The sequence below is a fragment of the Anser anser genome (assembly GCF_964211835.1).
Source record: "Anser anser genome assembly, chromosome: 5".
Lineage (NCBI taxonomy): Eukaryota > Metazoa > Chordata > Aves > Anseriformes > Anatidae > Anser > Anser anser.
Genome location: NC_139725.1, coordinates 17,280,296 through 17,299,735, shown reverse-complemented (window position 1 = coordinate 17,299,735; position 19,440 = coordinate 17,280,296). Strand labels below are relative to the sequence as shown.

General features: G+C 47.1%; 1 protein-coding gene across 4 annotated transcripts in view; it reads left to right on the top strand.

Moving 5' to 3' along the window:
• Positions 1-354: 354 nt before the first annotated feature.
• LDLRAD3 (low density lipoprotein receptor class A domain containing 3) overlaps positions 355-19,440 on the top strand; it is a 121,447-nt gene continuing 102,361 nt past the window's right edge. For 2 of the 4 annotated variants that reach the window (XM_083837385.1, XM_083837387.1), the window contains exon 1: positions 10,970-11,111. In XM_083837385.1, the coding sequence (XP_083693511.1) occupies positions 11,078-11,111 (34 nt within the window). In that variant the 5' untranslated portion in view covers positions 10,970-11,077. Of the gene's footprint in view, positions 505-10,969; positions 11,112-11,564; positions 11,657-19,440 lie in introns of those variants that run through there. The other 2 variants (XM_083837386.1, XM_083837388.1) reach the window with 2 other exon arrangements.

Here is a 19,440-nt window from a genome sequence, read left to right as displayed (position 1 = left end):
GGTCACGAGTGAGGTCTTCCTGGGGCCGAGCACAGTGCTAGCACACCGGGGAGCTATCGTCCAAACAGACAGAGAATAAAGGGGAAGCGATTGCAAAGAAACGCTGGGGTTAGCTTTTGGCTCACGAGAAGGAAAATGAATGGAATAGGATATCCTTTTGGTTAACTAATATAACTCGTGCTGGAAAGGGTTGCCAGCACTCCAGTACTCTGCCAAGGCCGAGACATTTTGGGCTAGTCTTACAGCGCAAAATTGTTTTCCCATTCCTGGTTGAAGTCCCCCTCTCTCCTCTGGATGCAGGTTAAATTCAAAGGTGTCTTCTCCGTTTTTAATAACCATCTTGGTTTTTTCCAGGTGTCTGCTTTTGCATTTCTCTAATGTTTCCTGTGGGGATTTTCCTCAGTGACTCCCTGCGATGACACTCAGGAAGACAGACTACTAAATATGAATCGCAGATGCTCTGAAGAATTCCCTGATAGCGCTACCAAAAGGGAGGTGGAGGAGGTAAGAGTTAAGGGCAAAAAGTAATATCATAGTGGAAAAGATTTTTTCAATCCTACATGCTGCAGGAAAGAATTTTGTTAATGGAGTGTTACAATCTTTTGAGTGTGTCCCTCTCCCAGAAGGATTTCTTGGAAGCTCGTAAGTGCCTTTGGTACGTCTTTGCATATAGGCCATATGCCTCTGGTGTGGAGGACTTGGAAACTCTAGCTCCTGCTTCAGAGCAGAAGGGCAGACCGTAAGCATTGGTTTAACTCTTTTAGGTTTTATTTGGGATGGGATTGATGCAAGGTCTATTATAACATGCTGGACAGAAGTTGGCTTGACGTGGTGATTTTAAGTTGTCTGATGTTAATAGCTGCTTGTTTGTGTCCTTGTTGCCTTGCTTCCTGTTCAGTTACCACCTGCTTTAAAGTATTGTAACAGACCTGATGTGGGATCAATTCATGAACTCCTTCCTCCTCTGTACAAATAGCAAAAATTTATGCCCTCCTGCATTAGTGTGAGATGAAGACAGGAGATTTGTCATGATCAACTAATGCTGTTGCTAGGATCCCTCTCACTCTTGAAAAAATACTTTTACAATTTTTTCCTCATTTTAGAGTCTTCAACTCTGTTTGCCCTAGAGTTTTCCCAACTTTATTTTTCTTTACCCATCCATTTTCTATAATTTATAATTCTGATTGGTTGTATACCGTAGAAACTTGTATTCAAATGTGTTCCTAACCTGGAGCTTCCATTTTGTGCAGAAATCGGAGTAGGGATGGCTATCTTTTAAATGACACTTCTTAGTTGGTTTTGGGCCAGTCTAATTTGACTTGCCACATCTCCGTGTGAGTTGCAATTTAGCCATTAATAATGTCAAATTTAGAAAGAAGAACTGACTGACTCAGACATGAGGCTTTGAGGTGAGGATTAATAAAGATAGTTCCCATTTTCATGCCATCCCAGCAGGTCCAGCTGCCAGTATTTCAAACAGCTCCACTAGGGCCTGACTTCCTTTAATGTTTGCAAGCTCAGGGCAGTGCTCCCTGTTTATGTCACTTAATTTTTACAAGCTAACCCAGAGGAATGCCTATATGGCACTGTAGTCACCCTTAAGAGGTTTCTAATAGTACACTGAATAAATAAGCGCTCAGCAGTTAACAAATAACCCAAATCAATCAGCCCGATGGCCATGTAAAGGCAGGAAAAGCACATGCTAGGTATTTGTGCAACATCTAGCGCAGGACTGTAAGTGTAATACAAGCAGTAATGAAAGTATTTCATGAGCGTTAGCCCCAGCTTCTAAAAAAAGTGAACCCTTTAGACTTTGGGGACATTTTGTGCTCAGATCCAAATTTGCACTGGTTTTATATGAAAAATAAAATACTGTAAAACTGGAGCAACAGCTTCTCTAGCAGTGCTTCTGTGGTCTTTCTCTACACCCATGAAAGCTGTACCTTGTCTCTAGAGGTCAGCTGGATGGTCTTACGTGATGCCTTGTGTACTGTGAGCTTCATCTTGGTGTCCCAGACCTCATGAGTGGCTTTGCACAGGGCTCCGTTAACTCTGGCTGGAGTATGGGCAAGCACAGCTTCTCTCTTAGTCAGTGAGACAAGGACACCACAGCACATTTCACAAACATAAGCTGTCCTGCAATGGAGCACACGCTTGCTCCTTTTGTTGCACAGAGAAGAAGCAGAGGCTTTTGCAGGGGAGACGCACAGGCCAGGTGAATCTGCTGGCAGGAGAGTTTCAGGTGCGACTGCGCTGCTGTGGATTCTGGTTTGCAGCACCATCATGTTTCGCTGTCAGCCCTGCTGATGCTCCCAGCAGCCCCTGGACCTGAGAACCCCTTTGTGCTTCTGCTGTGTGAAACAAATACCAATGCATGCGCAGGAGAGGTCACTTTGGATTTCCATACAGACAGGTTTTCCTTTTCTTTTTTTTCTTTTTTTCTTTAATGAGATTTCAGGAGAGGGCGAGGGAAGGTGGCTGATGGAACACTGTTATGGAGCCTGTAATTGCTTATACAGCTCTCTACCTGCACTGAGAAGAGCATGAGGGAAGAGAGGCAAGGGGCTGCTGTTCTCTAGAGCGCGGTGGGGAAGGGCAGGGATGCACGAGGGCAGGGGGGTGAGGGGTGGGGAAGGGCTCTTCTGACATTGCATGTGTAATCTAATCTAGGCCATAATCATTTCCTACTGGCTCAGCATCAGTCACATCGTTAGCCTAACACTGAAATTAGATCTTGCCCGTCAGTGACATTTGCTTTCCTATCTGGACCATCTCCATACTGCAGTACTTCCTGGCTCAATTCATATGGGACCAACAATCCCAGTTATGTCGATCCAGACATAGCAGAAAGCTTTTACTGAGCACTCCCTGCAGACCAAGGAAACCATCAAAGTGAGTGTTTCAATATGCCATTGCTCTCTTGTGTAAAATAAGAACAATTTCACGTTACAATTTGGGGTCTTACTCCCTACCAACTCCCTGCATTGATCACAAACAAGCAACAAAGACTAAAAAGGTATGTGAAGAATATCCCATATCTAAATCCATGCTATAGCTGTGCCTATACTGCATGCAGTCTGGGTGAGACAACCGGTCTGCTGGGCCAGATTCCTTCAGCTGTTACTCTGCTTCCTCTGTTGGCAGTAGGACCACAGAGACGCAGTGTTGCTGGCCCTTCTATCACAACTCTGGCCATACAAGCTTGGGATGTGATCTTACTTGTTCAACTCTGTTTAGCCAGCTCATTTCTCAGCAAGACTCAAAGTTTTCAGAAGTTGTGGCAAGGAAATGGGAGGTGCACTTTCCTCAAATCAGTGCTATTAGAGCCACCACACTGACAATGCTACAAGCACTGAAGTCTTCCCTCTGTCCCATGCCCCCCAAATGACATGTCATTCAGAAGTCCTTGTAATAACCAGAGACTCCTTCACACTTCAGAATACCAGAGAAATCCGGACAAGTTCCAGCGCGGATCATAAATTTCTGCTGGGTCTCCTGCACTGCCCAGGGTGCCGACTGCTCGTTGTGCCCCACTACACTGACACACTGCTGCATCTCTGCCAGCCAGCCGCACCTCAGGGGCAGCAGAAGTGATCTGAGCCCCAGTTTGGGCACCCCTCCTGCCCCAGGAGGATGGCAGCGAAGTAAAGGGGATGTGATTCCTTCCAGGCATGGGCAGTCGCAGGTCTGACTGTAAATGCGTGAGTGGTCACGCTGCGAGGGATTCATCCCCTCACTGCTCAAGACATTTCCAGAGCAGTTGTTTCCACAACAGCTAGACTTCTTAAACATTCAGTGGAGAGAAATAGGCAAGCCTAGAGATCTAGCTCATCCTGAAGCAGATATTTTAAAAGCCAGGTGAACCCTAGAAGTGCTTTCTAGAAGGACGTTATCTGTGAAGAGCAATAGACATTGAAAAGGCTAACCTTTGGACAAACTCAAAGTGCCTTTTGCCGCTTAAAAATAGAGCGTTCTGAACATTTTGATGTAAGCAAACATTCAATTTACTCTTGTTAGCAAACACAAAATGACTAAATTCACAATTTAAAAAATACCAGCAGGGTTTCCAGTTAGGAACTGCAAACACCATAAAAATGCCTTTCTCCCATCATCTTGTTGCCTTGCATTTCAGGAGGGCTTTGAAGAGCTAAGATGGGTTCCCTTTTTCACCCCTTATCTAATCTTGAAGTCCCTTTGTGGTCAAGACCATCTTTCAAGCTCCTGGGAGGTTGGTCTGATTAAGGACCTCAGGCTTCAATTCCAAAAGAATAAATTTAAGATCTAGCATTCAGAAAATGCAGTTTAGCTTAGGTCTTATTTTCCCGTGAAGGTTTTAGGATCCTGGCTATTTCATTCCCTCCCAGCCTTGTATTTTTAATGACTTCTCTGCTTCTTGCTACGTTCCCTCTACCCTGTATACAAAGACATCAGTGTGAGATAGATAGAACAAATATTTTGAGAAAATATTAAAAAAAATAAAAATCCCACATCTGCACATAAAAAGAGGCTTTCATGATGTGTTTTTTCAGGACCTGGAGCAACGAGAGACACTCTGCTTTTAAAACAGGTGTTAAACCAGTGCCATGAATTAAGCTGTCAGACCTTCAGGTGGCATAGATAGGTGGTGTAACATTTTGCTTTAGCTGGGGATTTACACACGTAATGCAGTTTTATGGCATTTTCCTGCAAATTGAACCAAATTGTCATCATCCAGACATATCGATTTGCCTTTTGTTATTTATTTGTTAAAACCTCTTTAAGGGAAAATTGGAGCTAAACTGCTGTGGTCCTGCTAGGGGATGTGTATTGATCTGGGCATTCATTTATTGATTATCTACTTTACTGCCAAATAATCCTCTCTGTTTGCTTGTCTTCACCTACTTTGGATTCTGGAAGCAGGCTGGAAATTTCACACACTGCCCATTATATTAATGGAAAGTATTGATATGCTAATTGTCCGGGAGGTGATCAGAAGAAGTGGGAACCACATAATCATCCTGCTGTTCCACTTCCTGTCTATGATTACTTATTTTAAAATCATTAGCTGAAAATATTGACACGTTAGGTAATGAATAAAATTCACATCAAAGAAACAAAATTACTTTTTGAATTAAAAAAAAAAAAAGCCTGCAAACACAATGGATTTCTAATCAGTCCTTCCAGAAGATACAACTCCTCAGAAGGTCAAGTATAATAAAACTGCGAGCTGAGGCGGTGAGAGGGGTGGGGGTGAGGAGCTCGTGAACAAGAGGAGCTCGCAAACAAGAAGACCTCTGTCTGGCTTTGTAGCTAGAAACTGTAACTACAGAACCGCCCAATTTATATGTACATTTATAAATATGTAGAATGGCAAGGAGGCACTTTTTTGAAAGTGCTTTTATATTGCAATTGAATCTGTTAGGGTAGTCCCTGCTGCTCCAGAGGAGGATTAAAAGGTATAACAGGCATTACAACTTTGCATCATCATTTCTGATTTTGAGCTTTGTCCTTTGCGTCAGAGTTGCTGAAATTGGGAGTTTGCTGGGCTTGAGAAAGTGGTGTAGGGGTGTGGAATTGTCTGGACAGACTGGGGCAGCCACATACATGGGGGGTGGGCAGGGCAGAGGAGGGGGAGAACTGCTCTGAAAATGTTCCAGATTAAATTTAACATCGCTCAGAGTGAAGTGGGGAGAAGGGAAGCCAGCTGCGTCCTGCCTGAATGATACAGCCTGGGGAGGGATCCCACGTCTTTAGTGTTATGAGGTAAAAAGTAGACATCATTCAGTAATACTTGAGAGCTGCCATCACGGTGGGCAGAGCGATGAGCTAAGCCCCTTGCCCTGCTGTTGGGCAGTGCCCTGGGATGCACTGCTGCTGGCATGGTGCTCAGCTCCCCGCCATGGCTTTGGCAGCAGGGGAGAGCTCAAAACCCAGTGCAGCCTGTGTCGTTAACTGTGGAGCAATCGTGCCAGCATGGACGCAGTTTGTGCTAAGGAAGGGCAGAAGGACGGGGCTGAAGTTGTGAGGCCCACGGTTATGCCCTTGGCACAGAAAAGACGAGGAGAAGGGCCTTGGCCCACCCCAGGTCCCACCATCAGCAGCGAAGGCCAGATGGGAGGCAGGTGGAGGAGGCCCGGCAGAGCGTGGGGGACTCCCATCTCCTGGAGCACAGGGGGCAGCCCCTCCGTGCAGGCCTGTAAGAGGGGCCTAGGCAGGAGATGGGAAGATTGTGCAGAAGAGAACAACCTCTGCGCCGTCAAGGGCACGGACAAACTGACCTAACACGCCTTTTCCATCCGTAATTCCTGAGTCACAAACAGAGAATGCCATTACAACCGCGGCGCGGGCCAAGTGGGAGCTGCGCAGCAGGGGGCTCTTTGCAGATGGGTGATGTGCGAGGAATAAAATGAAAAGGAAAGAGCCAGAGCTTCGGGGCCTTCCCTTTCCATCGCACTGGGACAGAAAGCCCAGCAGCTATTGGAGAGCAAGGAGTGCTGCAGTTTCTGTGCATTTTCTAACGTGCGGAGCCCACAGCCTGGGGGCTCAGGGAGAGGAAGAAGGGAGGTTAGCACTTAAGCTAGCTTAATTTGTACAAGCAGAACATCCCAGATCGGGTCTGCCATAACACACTTTTTCTGGATGCTCATTAAAACTCTCTCCACACACAGAAAATAGAGCAGGTCGGATCTGCAGAGACCAGAGCTGGCGTTAACCATGTGCATGTCTCAGGCAGTGCTCCGGGAGCAGGCAGGCCGGGCACGGCGCCCCAGCGGTGCCTGCCCCCAAGCCTGGCGCTTCTGGGGCTCAAGGACAGGTACATCCAGGTGCCTCCTGCGGCCGTGGGCTCTGCTATCCACAATATGCAGGGGATGGGGAAGCCTGTTGCTCTCTTTGAGCTTTGTTGTGGTTGGGTTTGCTTTTCTGAGAAGGCTGCCAGTGGAATTGCGTATCTGAAAATGGTTTCTTACTTTTGTGATGGGTACCAATGTATCAAGGCATACAATTTTTGCATGTTAAGGTGTTATGAGAGAAGCATATGAGTGATACGAGGGAATCTGAATGCTTATTCTGACTCCTCCTCTGAAAACTGATCTCCAGCTCTGTTTTCTAAAGAGAATAATGTTGCAATATTCAGGAGAGCTTCAAGCTTGATGCAGAGCTAAAGATCAAAACACTCCAAAGCCATAATGGAGATGAATCCTAATGGATAGATGGATAAAGGGTGATATGCTAATACTCCTGTTTAACTTGATAGGTGTTAATGGTGATGACAAATTGATAAATGTATTTGGATCTACATTTATCATTTTGCAGCAATATATTAAAAACGGGATTACTATTATTTTGAATCCATCAAAAGCTGTTGCTAAGCACAGTGCCAAACTCTCTGGCTTTCTAAATGGCATTCAGTCATATACAAAACATTGCAATATATTATTACAAATTTTTATCCTTAATTAACACATTCCTGAATTTTCATCATCATTTTCATCAATCCTGTCAGTGGGCATGACAAATATAAATGACTAGAATTAATTTTTTTTCAAAGCACTATTTCCAGATTGAAGTCAGCAAGTTTAGATTGCATCTACAGACGTTATTGCATTTTGCTCCTGTGCCTCAAAACAGTCCAAACGCCCTAAAAAATCAACTGCTAGGTTACAAGAATGATTGTGAAATTAAATATGAGTTGTATACAGAGCTGCTTAGAAGGAGAAATGAAAAAAATCTGAGCTTCAGCTTACAACGTGCAGAGTACCGTTACCTCCTTAGCTCCTGGAGAGGTCAGGTGCTCGTGGAGATGCAGATCCTCTGCAACGTATTTACAATTAATCCTTTGTCCCTCAGAGTAAGGACTGGCACATCTGCCAATATGAGATGAAGACACTCCATAGTCTGCTATAACCTAAAGAGAGTTGTCTTTCAGTTAATAATCAGCAGTCATTAGCTATATTTCAATAAATACCTGCATAATTTTATGGTGGGAAACCCTTTAAGTTATCTGATACCTTTCATGCAGGCATCTCAAAAGGATAAGTAGCTAAAGGGGGTTTAAATCCCACAATCTTGGTGGCAGGCTTGCAATACTAAGCTTAAATATCTGACCCTTTGCAGCACAGTAGATTGGAGGATGAAGTTGATGCCAAAGCCAAATATCCTCACACCTATTTTACTGTCATCAGACACCCAAGCTTTAACAGAGAGTTTACTGAGAGAACGCCTGACTTATTCAGAGAGGTTGGGGTGTTTATAAAGTAGAGGACTGATAATTTCATTGCAGAAGGTAATTTCATTGCAGAAGGCATTTGGAAATGAAATGCCAGCAGCACAAACCCCACATCTTTTAGAGCAGTGAAGGAAGCACCAAAAACTTTGGCTGGTAGCAGTTGTGCTAATATAAATGAGCTTCTCTGACAAGCTTGGCTCTGAAGAAAATTCCCCTTTCTAGCCTTTAGTCGTCATGCACAAAGCTACAATAAGTGGCTCTCTCATAATGGATCTTGCCAAGACCACAGGCCAAGCACAGCTCTTCATTACTCTGGCATAATTTACTGCGAAGCTAATAAAAGGAAGGAAAGAATCTTTTTTCAGAGTGTATTTCCTTGTTTGTTCTGATCATCTTTCTCTGCTGGTACCCTACATTACTGTTAGGCATTCAGAACCTAACCACATTCTGAGCAACCTAAAATTATTCATTTATCTTTGCAGTATCTCTGTGGTGTAGGTGGCCTGTAGTCTCAGCACGAGTCAGAGCATGGGTTGACAAGAGCGACTTGCTCAAGGCGACTTGCTCTGGGATCGCATCTTGCTTGCAGGTACGAAACCAGAAATCCATCCTGGTGACACGAAAGCAGTTCATGTGAAGGTAATCAGGGCACTGATGCCTGTTGCCCTGAGTTTGTGGTCCCACTCAGTTACAGATATTCAGACCTCTTATCTTGCTCGCTAGCTAATCTAGTTTAGTTTGCTAGTGTTCACACGTACCCTCAGAACTGACAGTGCATGTACACTTAAGATAGCTAGAAATAGGTTTTATGGAGAATACAGGGTAGGCTGCGGTGATCCAACATAGGGCTTAGCAACACCTGACTAGCCTCTTTCATCTGCTTTCCCCTTTACTTTCCCATGCTTTTTGTCCCTTGATCCACCTCAATCCCTCCCTGTTACACTCTTTGGTCCTTGCCCTAAACACGGTATTAGGTCTTGCATGTTCCCAAATGCTGGTCCCACTGCATCCCATATTGTGCCCTACACGTAGGCAATAACCACCTTTAGTTTGCAAGGCATCTGAGAGACAGTTTCTTGGTTGACTCATCTTGGCAGGCTTCACAGGAGGCAACAAACAAGGTCTAATCAGTCTTCTCTGACGTGCTTTGGAGTAGCCAATTTGGTGTGCTTGGTTTTCACTGACAAGGTTACCAGGGCTCCCGCTGGATCTTTGTGCTTCTAGCGATTACACTTTAATCATGTAACCTAACACCCACAAGGTAACTAGGAGTCAGACCGGACCCTTTAGCTGGCTTTAGACCCTTTACATTTACAGCCCCCGAGCTTCCCACTTAATCTTAGTGAACCGGAAGATCTTGCTTTTCAGTAACTGCCCAGGAGACACCCGCCCACCTTGCTTCGCTTCTAACTCCCCTTGCTGCATATGGAGCCTCTGCCTCCCTCTTGTTGGCCAGGGCGAGCTGGCAGCAGCCAGCTGAACGGTGGGATCACGCTCGCTGGGTGGGCACGTGGGGAACCCCTGCCGGGGGGACAGGGGCTGGGGATCGAGTCCTGCCAGACGGAGGGATGCCGTGTCCCTCGGAGGTCAGAAAGCGCTCCTCCAGCTCGCCCCGGCTGCTGGAAACCAGGTCCCAGGCAGACTTCCCCCTGGGGGTTAGCTGCTAGGGGTTAAAACACCATTACCCAGCTAACAGAAGCGAGGTGTAGATATTCAGAAGAAACTCTTGTTTTGAATAAAAAATTGCATTCATCCTTTTAAAAGATGTGAAATTCTTATCAATAAATCTCCACAAGCTCCTCTGACTTCATTAAATACAACTTTTAAGAATCCTGCCTGAGAGGGTATTTTTGTGCAGATTAGCTGAGCACAGTTTTAGAAATCATTTGGCAGCTTTTTACTGCTATGAACTGGCTTTAATTCTTAGCTAACGTAACGTATGCGCTAAGCCCTTCTCCTCAGCCATTAAATACAGGCCGAGAGCTTTTTAGAGAGTTAAACTTTATTCTGTACACACGCAGATCTACTTATGTACTTGCCGCACACGGGGGAATACTTTACAACAAAAAGGTACCACTTAATGAAGAGACAGCGATTTTCCCATAAAAGCAGAATGGCTCACAAGCTAATGTGGGCTTCTTCGCTTTCGGTCATTATGTAGTGAAAACTAATGTTCCTTAAAGGAAGGCCTGCGCCTCCTCCTATCGAAGGCAACCGGGGTGAGGATTGGGCCCATACACTGGAAACACAATTGGAAGTTTCCTACATAGGTTTCTGAGTTTTATGAGGGCATTAAACCTCATGGGTAGCTCTGTTTGGCTGGCTGTAATGAAAACGTCTGTTTCACAACTGGGGGGCGAAGGTGTGAGGGGCACACACGTGGAAGTGGTGGGAGGGGGCCGTGGAGAGGAAGGTGCCTTGGACGTGGTGCTTAGGGACGTGGGTTAGCGGGTGACACTGGTGGGAGGGGGCCGGTTGGACCCGATGATCTTGGGGGTCTTTCCCCAACGTTCACCCTTCTGTGCATCTCTGGTTCAAGCGGCCGGGAGAGGCCGCGTGAGGGAAGCGGCGCTGCGGGCAGCCTGGCGCAGGGCCGCGGCCCTCCGGACCCGCGCCGTGCCGGGGGCTCCCTCCCGGCTCCCCGCGGCCGGCGGCGGCCCCGCGGGGCAGGTGCGGAGCGGGGCCCTCGGGGCCTCGGCGGGGCGGCCTCGGCGGGGCCGGGGAGCCCGGCGGGGCGGGGCGGCAGCGGGCGCCGCCCCCGGGCCCTGCCGCCGCCGCCGCCTCCCCGCCCGCCGCCCCGGCCGCAGGCTCCGTGGGGGCCGGGCCGGCGGAGCAGCCCCCGAAGTTCGCGGAGCGGCCGGCGCCGGGGCCATGTGGCTGCTGTGGCTGCTGCTGGGCTCGGCGGGTGAGTGCGGGCGCGGGGGGCGGCGTGGGCTCGGCGCGGCGGGGGAGGGCGCCGGGGCCTCCCGCCTCCCGGCGGCGCCTGGCGGGCCGGGCCGGGGGCCGCCGGCCTCCCCTCCCCTTCCCTCCCCTCCCCTCTCCTCCCCCGGGCGGGCCGAGCCGGGGGGGCCGGGCTGTGCGGGTCTGGGCCGTGCCGGGGGGCTGCCCGGCGGGACGGTGGTGCCCCGGGACCCGGCCCCGCTTTGCTCGGGCGGTGCTCTCCGGGGGTGGCTGTCACGGGGGGGGGGGGGGGTCCGCGGGTGTCCTGCCCGGCTCTGCTGCAGGTGTGAGCCGCTCCCGCGGCGGGCTCGTGGCCGGCGGCTGCCCAGCAGGCGCGGGCAGCCTGTTTGCGTGCTCGGAGCTGCCCCTCGCAGTGGGTAAAACCCTGGTTGTAAAGCTCTGTTTCGTTTTTTTGAAGGATGTTTGTTGTCATGCAGAGCTTTGAAGTTTCACAGCTCCTACAGTAAAACTTCAAACCGGGTCCGGTTGAGATGTCTGGAAGGAGAAGAGGTGCGGTAGAAGTTGCACTTCTGAAATTGCATAACTGCGAGCCTCAGATGCTCTGTGTGCCTAACTGTCGTGTAGGTTCGGGTCTCTCCTCAAAATTATCCCAGCAGTGCCTTATTTGGAAGCCTTCAGGCAAAGCCTGGCTTTGTTTATCTGTGTTGTGTTGCCTTCTTCCTTATTAAGTTCCATTAGACTACAGAAACGCTGCCAAAATTTCACCCAATTATTCATAGCAAGGTACGCGCTTCCATGTGCTGAAGGGATTTGCGTGCGGTATCACCCTCAGGTTAACACGGAGGGCTCCGTGCTACCAGAGCCCTGTCTGAACGGAGGAAGGCTTCCCAGGCGCCCCCAGCCCGTGTTCTCGTCCGCCTTCCCCTCGGGCCCTGGCCACGAAGACCTGTTTCTCATCTGGAAGTCAGCGCTGTGTTCCGTCTGCACGCCGATCCGATGCTCTTGCACAAGAGTCAGGCTGCAGTTATTTAACCAGAGTCCCTGGCTTACTTTGGGGCAGATTCAAAGAGTTTTCTGAAACTTCTTAAATGCATTCGCTTTTTCCTTTGAAGACCGAAGTATTGAGTCTTTGGGGATTTTTTAAAAATGTTTCTTCCTCTGTATGTTTTGGCACCCCTGTAACCTTCCCACAGGGAGAATTAGTTTGTCTTTGCCCAGCCTTCACTCTGTTTTGAATTTTAGTTTTGATAACTCCTGAAAGTATTTCTTTCCTTTTGAGTCTGTTTTGGGTACAGATCGGAAACTTTGAAGCCCTGGGGATCAATTTCAGTTAACAGAAAATAAACGCTGATTCAAGTCTCTGCCTAAACAATTGTTCCTGTTAGCTTGCAGAAATAACTGGTGACTTGGTTTGTGTCAGTGAAGATTTGCAAGGCAAAGTTCAATACTTCATTTGCATCTTTTTTCTCAATAATATAGTTGGATCAAATACTGCTTTTGCTCCTGAAAGACCTTATCTGCATGGGAAAGGTTTTATCTTGTCACGATACGTAGTGTGAACTTACACAGGGCTGGTTTAATTTTATTGAGGACTGATTAGAAAGAGATTGTTGATCTGCAGCTGCAACCTCTGCTCCCAGTGCAGGAGCCCCTCGCCTGCCTTGCTTTCTTTTTCCACTCCCCACCTCATTTCAAGTCCCATCAAGCTCTCACATGCGAGCACACCCAGGCTCTTTCATCTCTCTGTGCTGTTTGCCTGTGTACCCAGGTAGTGCTCGGCTCCGATCCCCTCCCGCTGCCTTCTTTGTGCCGTGCTCTGACCCCGTTCCCAGTGCTTTACGTTGGCTCCGTGTCCGCTCGGGGGTTCCTGGTTGTGGGTTAGATCCTGTAAGGGTTCCCGTTACCGGCCTAGGCTGTAACAACACTATCAGGTTAAGTTGGTGTAGAGCATTTAGTTGGGAAACAGGCATCCGTGAGTGCGTTGTCTGTTGGGGAGGGAAGTGATGGCAGGAGTCACACACACTTAGCTGAATGAACTGCTTCTAAAAAGTGTGATTACAAAGAGAGCTGAAAAGGAAGATTGCGTTTCTTCTGGCAACTGCAAAACTCGTTCCTGTTTTAGGTATGAAGTAGTCTTACAAATGTCAGTCTTCAGCAGGCCGGGGAGTCAGGATGCAGTGCACAGCTGGAATTCTGACGTGTGGTCTCCGGGATGTCACAGTCCATTGCGAAGACCTTTCTAAATACCTAGTATAGATATTATACCTCTTAAAATGCACTCAACCTGCCCTGCTTTAGGGGGAGGCTTTTTCGTCCTGCTCCCCCCAGTCTTTTGAACTAATGCTGTTGGCATCCAGACCTTGTTCTACACAAAGCGTAAACGTGCAGGGCCACGTGTGCTGTCGTCACAATTTGCCACTACATCTCAACAGCTTGGAAAAGAAACAACATCCCCAAAACCAAGTAGGGGTGGAAAGCTGCTGAAGAATAATATTACCCTATCCGTATTCTGCATTGTGTAATGGCCACTAGCTTAAAACTTCCATCTGCTACGAAGGAAATACCTAGATTTCTCCGTACTTGGAGACACATCTGTCCTGTGCATACAGTACATTCATTTCAAATTCTTCATACAGTCCTCTTAAAAACTCTCAGACCGGGACTAGTGAGTCAATAACCAGCGTTTTCCTCTTTCATTACGTAGGGAAGCCGCAGAGTGGTGTAGCGCATGGGTACGTGAGAGACGAACAAGGATTCTTGTAGCAGCTTTGGCAAGTCAAGAAACTTCCAGCTTGGCAAACCAATAGAAGAGAGGTGTTACACAAGAGGCAATGGGTATTTGCTGGAGGAGTAAACCTGCCGGCAGTCATGGTGAGAGCAGTTGGAGGTGCTATCGTGGTGACAAGCTCCATGCCCCTTCTGTGGAGGATGCCTGGGATTTCCAGCAGGAGATAGGGCCCACAGGCAGGTTCTCTCAGGTCACTTGCTGGTCATGGGGCGTTTGGTGTCTAAAGACTTCTTTTTAGACAACTGGTACCCTACTCCTTCTGTTGCTGTCCAAACCACTGTGTGCTGCAAAATCTGTCTCTGCTCCCTTTGCTTTTGGGGTACAAACAGTTGCCAGGCTCTACTCTTGTAAGTACAGTTTTTGATGCAAGGACTCAAGTAAGTAGATGATTATTTTGTGCATTTCACGTTAATGTCAGGGACTTCTGACAGTGGCAGGGAAAGGACCTGTCCTTGACTAGAGTTTTGTAAGTTTCCCGTTGCTGCTGGGCTGTGGGGAGTTGCAGGGCCCAGGAGCTTCCAGCCGCCCTGCATGCGACAGCGCGGTCTCAGCAGTAGCCTCAGCTGCCTGGGCTTGGGAGGCTGAAAGTGTGGCTGCAACGTTGCAGTCACATATTGGGATAGGAAGTGGAGCTTGTTAACTGTGAAGTAGATTGTAAAAATGCACCTTTTGTACAAATGGGAAATAAAATGTTTCAGCTTACCATCAGTCGGCAGAGCCTGTTGCACCAAGAGGCTAGCAAGCTCTTTGGATGAAAAAAATTCATGGTGATAGTATAACACGTTTGTTGTGACAGCAGTAATCTGGCATCCTACTTCCATTTGCATGTTGATTATCTACCAGGTGAGGAATAAAATGGCTCCCCCCTTTGCTGTAAATCTGGAAGACTGTGTAGCAGGTGATGGTTTGTTAGGCAGTGATGGTGGAACGAGCAGAGGTTCAGGCATCCCTCTGTTTCAGGGCAGTGGTCTGGGAAGGACTGATGCAAAATTAATTTATCACCTGGGGACAGATTTTGGTTTCTGTTTTTTGTTTGTTTGTTTAAGCCAATAAATCTTGGCAGAATAGCTTCTGTGACACCCTGTCCTGTGGTTGCTGTCTGTGCAGCCAGAAATGCAGTAATGTAGCAGGCCTGAAAAATCTCGAGTGTGAGGTCTGTAGTGATGACAGCCGTGCTTTAAATTTCAGTATTTCTGTTGTGGAAGCCACGTGGTGACTTTTATGAACTGGTAGGAAGCCTTGGAGGCTGTCATTGTTCGGTTGCCCTACCTGTTGCAGACAAGCTGTGGATGTCCTTCCTACCTTTGGTGGCAGGCACTCTGCGATGAGTATTTAAACTGGTGTCTTCAGAGCCTGAACTTGGAAACAATTTCATTGTCAACAGGTAGGTTTTGAAGATGAGGAAGGAAAAAAAAAATCTATATCTTAGTATCTGGTTGCTTTTCTTTTGGTTTTGTTTTGTTTTTTGTCTTTTTAAATATTAAAGCAAAACTCTCCTGCTCTGGCAAGATCTCCTAACAAGATATGCTAAGATGCAGAATGGAATATTTCAAGTGAAACCAGTTTTAATGATGAGATGCATTTTGAAGTGTCTCTAAAATGAAAAACTGAATGACAGACTGCCCTTTGCCTGAAATGTAAGTAGATCATGGCTGAAGGTAATTTTATAGTCAGCCATTAGTATAATCAGTTTATCGTAAATTTACTGAATGCTGAAGAATTTTTGAGGGGGAGCTTGTATGCCTTTATAAAAAAAAAAAAAAAGGCAAACGGTTCTGCAGAAAAACATTTAACTAAATTAACATCTCTTCTAATGAAACTTTTAACTTATACATGATGAATGAAAGATTGTCTGTGAGTTTTACACTGCTTTTGGCGTGGACTGAGATTGTGTATCCAGATACTTATTTGACATGTAAAAACTTGTTAAGCTGCAGTAACTTGATCATGTTGTCTGAGTCTGCTTTTTTTTTTTTTTCATGGATCCTCTTGCACAGTAAACCTGTCAGATTAAGAGCCAGTTCGAGCAAGCCTTACGTCGCATGCAGTGTTGTCTATCAGGTCAGAAGAGTCCTTTTCAGGGAAAGAAGATGATGTAATGCTAATTGGTTTTGGTGTACGTTTGCGTGTATTTTAATTTGCACATGTTGAGGTAGCGAGGAGGTTTCTAAACAGAGCCACTGCTCTCTTTGTTCATTCTTGTTCTCAGCTGCCTGCACAGATAGCCGTATCTTGATTGCAGAGAAACCTGTGGAGTTAGATCTCTGGTTTAGCTGCGGCGCACAGAAACATGCCCTTCAAAGCCTGAGAGCAAAGAGAGAGGCTTCCTGGTAGGGTGAGAAGTGTGTGGAGGGGCTGGGGAGTAATGTGGTAGGTAACCCGCGTGGCCCGGGTGAGTGAAATAAAAATGGAAGCGACTTGCAGGAGGGTTGCTGGTCAGGACCTTCTCTATTGCATTTCTTGAGCCTTCCTCCTGCGATGGCCTGACCAGCTGTGAACTTGGGCACAATTAAAACACACCAAGTAGAGCTGCTTTGTGTGTGAGTAAGCAGCTGTGTGAGTCACTAAGTGATACACCTCCAGGTGAACAGGGAACCGAGGTAGAGTGATGTGGCAGTGGCACTCTGCTAAAATCATCTCTTCTGTGAGGGTGAGCCTTCACCCAGGTGTGCAGCATCAGTTAGGGTTAGGGGCTGGGGAACCCCTGGCAGATCATGCCTCTTAGCCAGATCGGGGAGCTCCTGAACGCCTCTTAGCCAGGGCATTCCCGTTTTAAAATGGGTATTGTACCTCTCAGGTGGCCTGTGAGGCTTAATTTATTAACGATTGTGAAGTGCTTAGGCTGCAGATGATTAAAGTGTGCTGTTGTGTTTTGAAATACCATTTTTTCAGTAGGGCCCAAAATACAATTACTCAATTTTTAGTGGTGTATCTTTTTTTTTTTTCTCTTTAGCAGAGATCCTGATTTCTTTCTTCTTTAAATTAAAGAAAAAGTCCCCAGGTTCCACACCTTGCCGTGAGTCTCTGGTGTTGTGATGTTACCTTTCATCCTCTCAGCAGACATTTTCGTATTTGAGATGGCTTATTATGAGGGGGAAGAATAAATGGAGATTTGTTTTTTCTTTGGTTCTGGGTTCTTTTTATTGCAAATATCAGATGGAAACCGATTGGACCAGTCAAGGTAGGTTAGATGAGGTGTATTTTGAAATAACCGCGTTTATGGGACAAAGAGTTCAATTTTAAGTAACGTTTTCTTGAGTGGTTTTTATCTGTTTTTGATAAAGTACAGCAAGGTTACTGTAGCAAGTAGGTTGCAGTCCCATTAAATATCGAAGTGTGAATTCTGCCTGCTGAGTATCGCTTTCTCCTTCCTGCCCTGTTTCTTTCATTCCGTGGAGTCTTTCTTCTTGCTTTATATATTTTGCACAAATTTATTAGCTAAATTATGAGCAATTAAGATGACACTTACAGCTCCCGGCAGAGCCCCGTTGCCAGCCAAATCTGTGTCGGTGGAAGGCTGGCGCTGTGCTGGGCAGAGCTCCTCTGGCTCGTAGAGCAGCACCTTGTTCTCCGGGCTGCGCGCCTGACTGCAGCGTGACTTTGACACGGGTTGTTGTTTTTGTTTTTGGAAACCATTTTTTTCTTCCCAGCCTTCCTTCAAGCTATTAGCACTGTGGATCCCTAATTTTTGTCAGGAGCTACATGCTGCAGATAACTACAGACATGTTTCTAAAGTTCAAAATAGCTCTTCTCCTTGACATGTTCTGTACAGCTGGTAGGAGTTGGGTACAACGTAAGTAGTTTACTCAACACTACGAATTTTTCTCAGGTAATTCCTGTTTTTCCTTTCTCTTCTTTTTTTTTTTGTTGTTGCTGTTACAGTAAAGATTCTTCATTAGTCATTACGATTCTTCAAACAGAAGAGTTTCAGGTTTAGCATAACATGAAACACGATATAAACACCATGACACAATTATGAAAATCCATACAATTGGCAAGTCACACGTTGTTTTCCTCTTAGGCAGAGCAAGAGCTGGCAACTGGTAGCACTGTTGCTTGCCCGGAGGGCTCTGTGGGCGGCCTGCTGTGCAGCAGCGCCCCGTGCTGACCCTGCGGCTGGTGCCCTCTGGCTCCCTTCGCAGGGAGCGTGGCCATTGCCCCCACGGTTGTGTTTCTGAGTTTGGGGGCTGCAATGCAGCCTTCTGGCGTTCTGCTGCTGTTCTCCTGACGCCAGGGGAAGTTATGTCAGGGGCTACGTCTTTCTATAAGCTTAGCTAGCGCTCTGCGGCTAAGCGTAGCTGCTATTTCTTAGATTGTGAATCCGTTTCTTGTCAGATTAAAACTTTTTTCCCTTTCTTTCTCTTCCTGTATCCCCGTTTTCTTGTTCTGTAGCAGCATTTTGATGACTTAGTCTCCCTTTGCTTCTCTCCGTCCCTGAATCTTCTTACCTCTCTCCTACATGTACCTTGGTACCCCATTGTCTTTTTTCCTTTGTGCCTCATGACTTCACCCAAAATTGTACCTGTTGGTGCTAGTTCTAGGCACGGGCTTCCTCCTCATGCCTCTGACTCTGTACTTGCTTATAAATGAAAAGCTGACACATACGCTTCTTGTTCCTATACCTACGTGCTAGGATTGTAAACGTAGGAGGGCTGTGTGCTTCTATAGGCCAACCTTGCAGCTCGGAGTTGTCCTCTTTCCCTTGCCTCCTAGTGCTCTGCACCCCGCTGCCTCTGTGGCTGCACACCGGTGTCCCAGTTCGTGTTGGTAGCGAGCAGCACGTCGAGACACCGCCTTTACCAGGCCGTGCTCCGCTTCATCTGCATCTTGATTTGGATCTCACGTTGCGCATTCAGTGGAACGTGATATCGCTGATACAGGAGCCTTTGACACACAGCATGAGCTTATGGCGCTGAACTTGCTCTTTTTTATCCGTCCTTCCCCTTATCCAGCGCTTTGTGAAGGCACAGGCTGCGCGGAGCTCCGGCTGTGGCTGGGGAAGGTGGTGTTTGCTCAGAGCAGGCTGCGGGGCCTTGCTCTCCCTGGCTTCTCGACGCGGTTTGACAGGTGCATAGTGCCTCTTGAGCAGATTAATGAATTTCTCAGTGATTAGTTATGAAGTTCAGTTAATATTTACTTGCCACACAACACAAGGTGTGCGTGTCTAAATGGCTCAATGTTTTGTGAACGTCAGCACTGCTGGAGAGACTGATACAAAATGTGCTAGACCGCTTCCTCGGGCTGTTAAATATGCAGAGAATCCCTGCTTTGCTTGATGTGCCAAAGCACATCAGTTCTTCGTGGATAGATAAATTAATAGACTCGGCACTTAAAACCTCGGAAGGAAACACGTTGCAGCAATGACAATGAACTTCAAAGGCAAAATAACTCCTCCAGCTTGCTAACCGGTCTCCTGTCAATGGCACAAGTTGTTCTTGTGGCTAGGGCTGAAAACAGGCAGTTTCCAGAGCCGGGTGGGAGTGCAGGCCACTAAAGCAAATACTTGGTCTAACTGGAACCTGTACCACGTGCGTTTTGTCTTGAG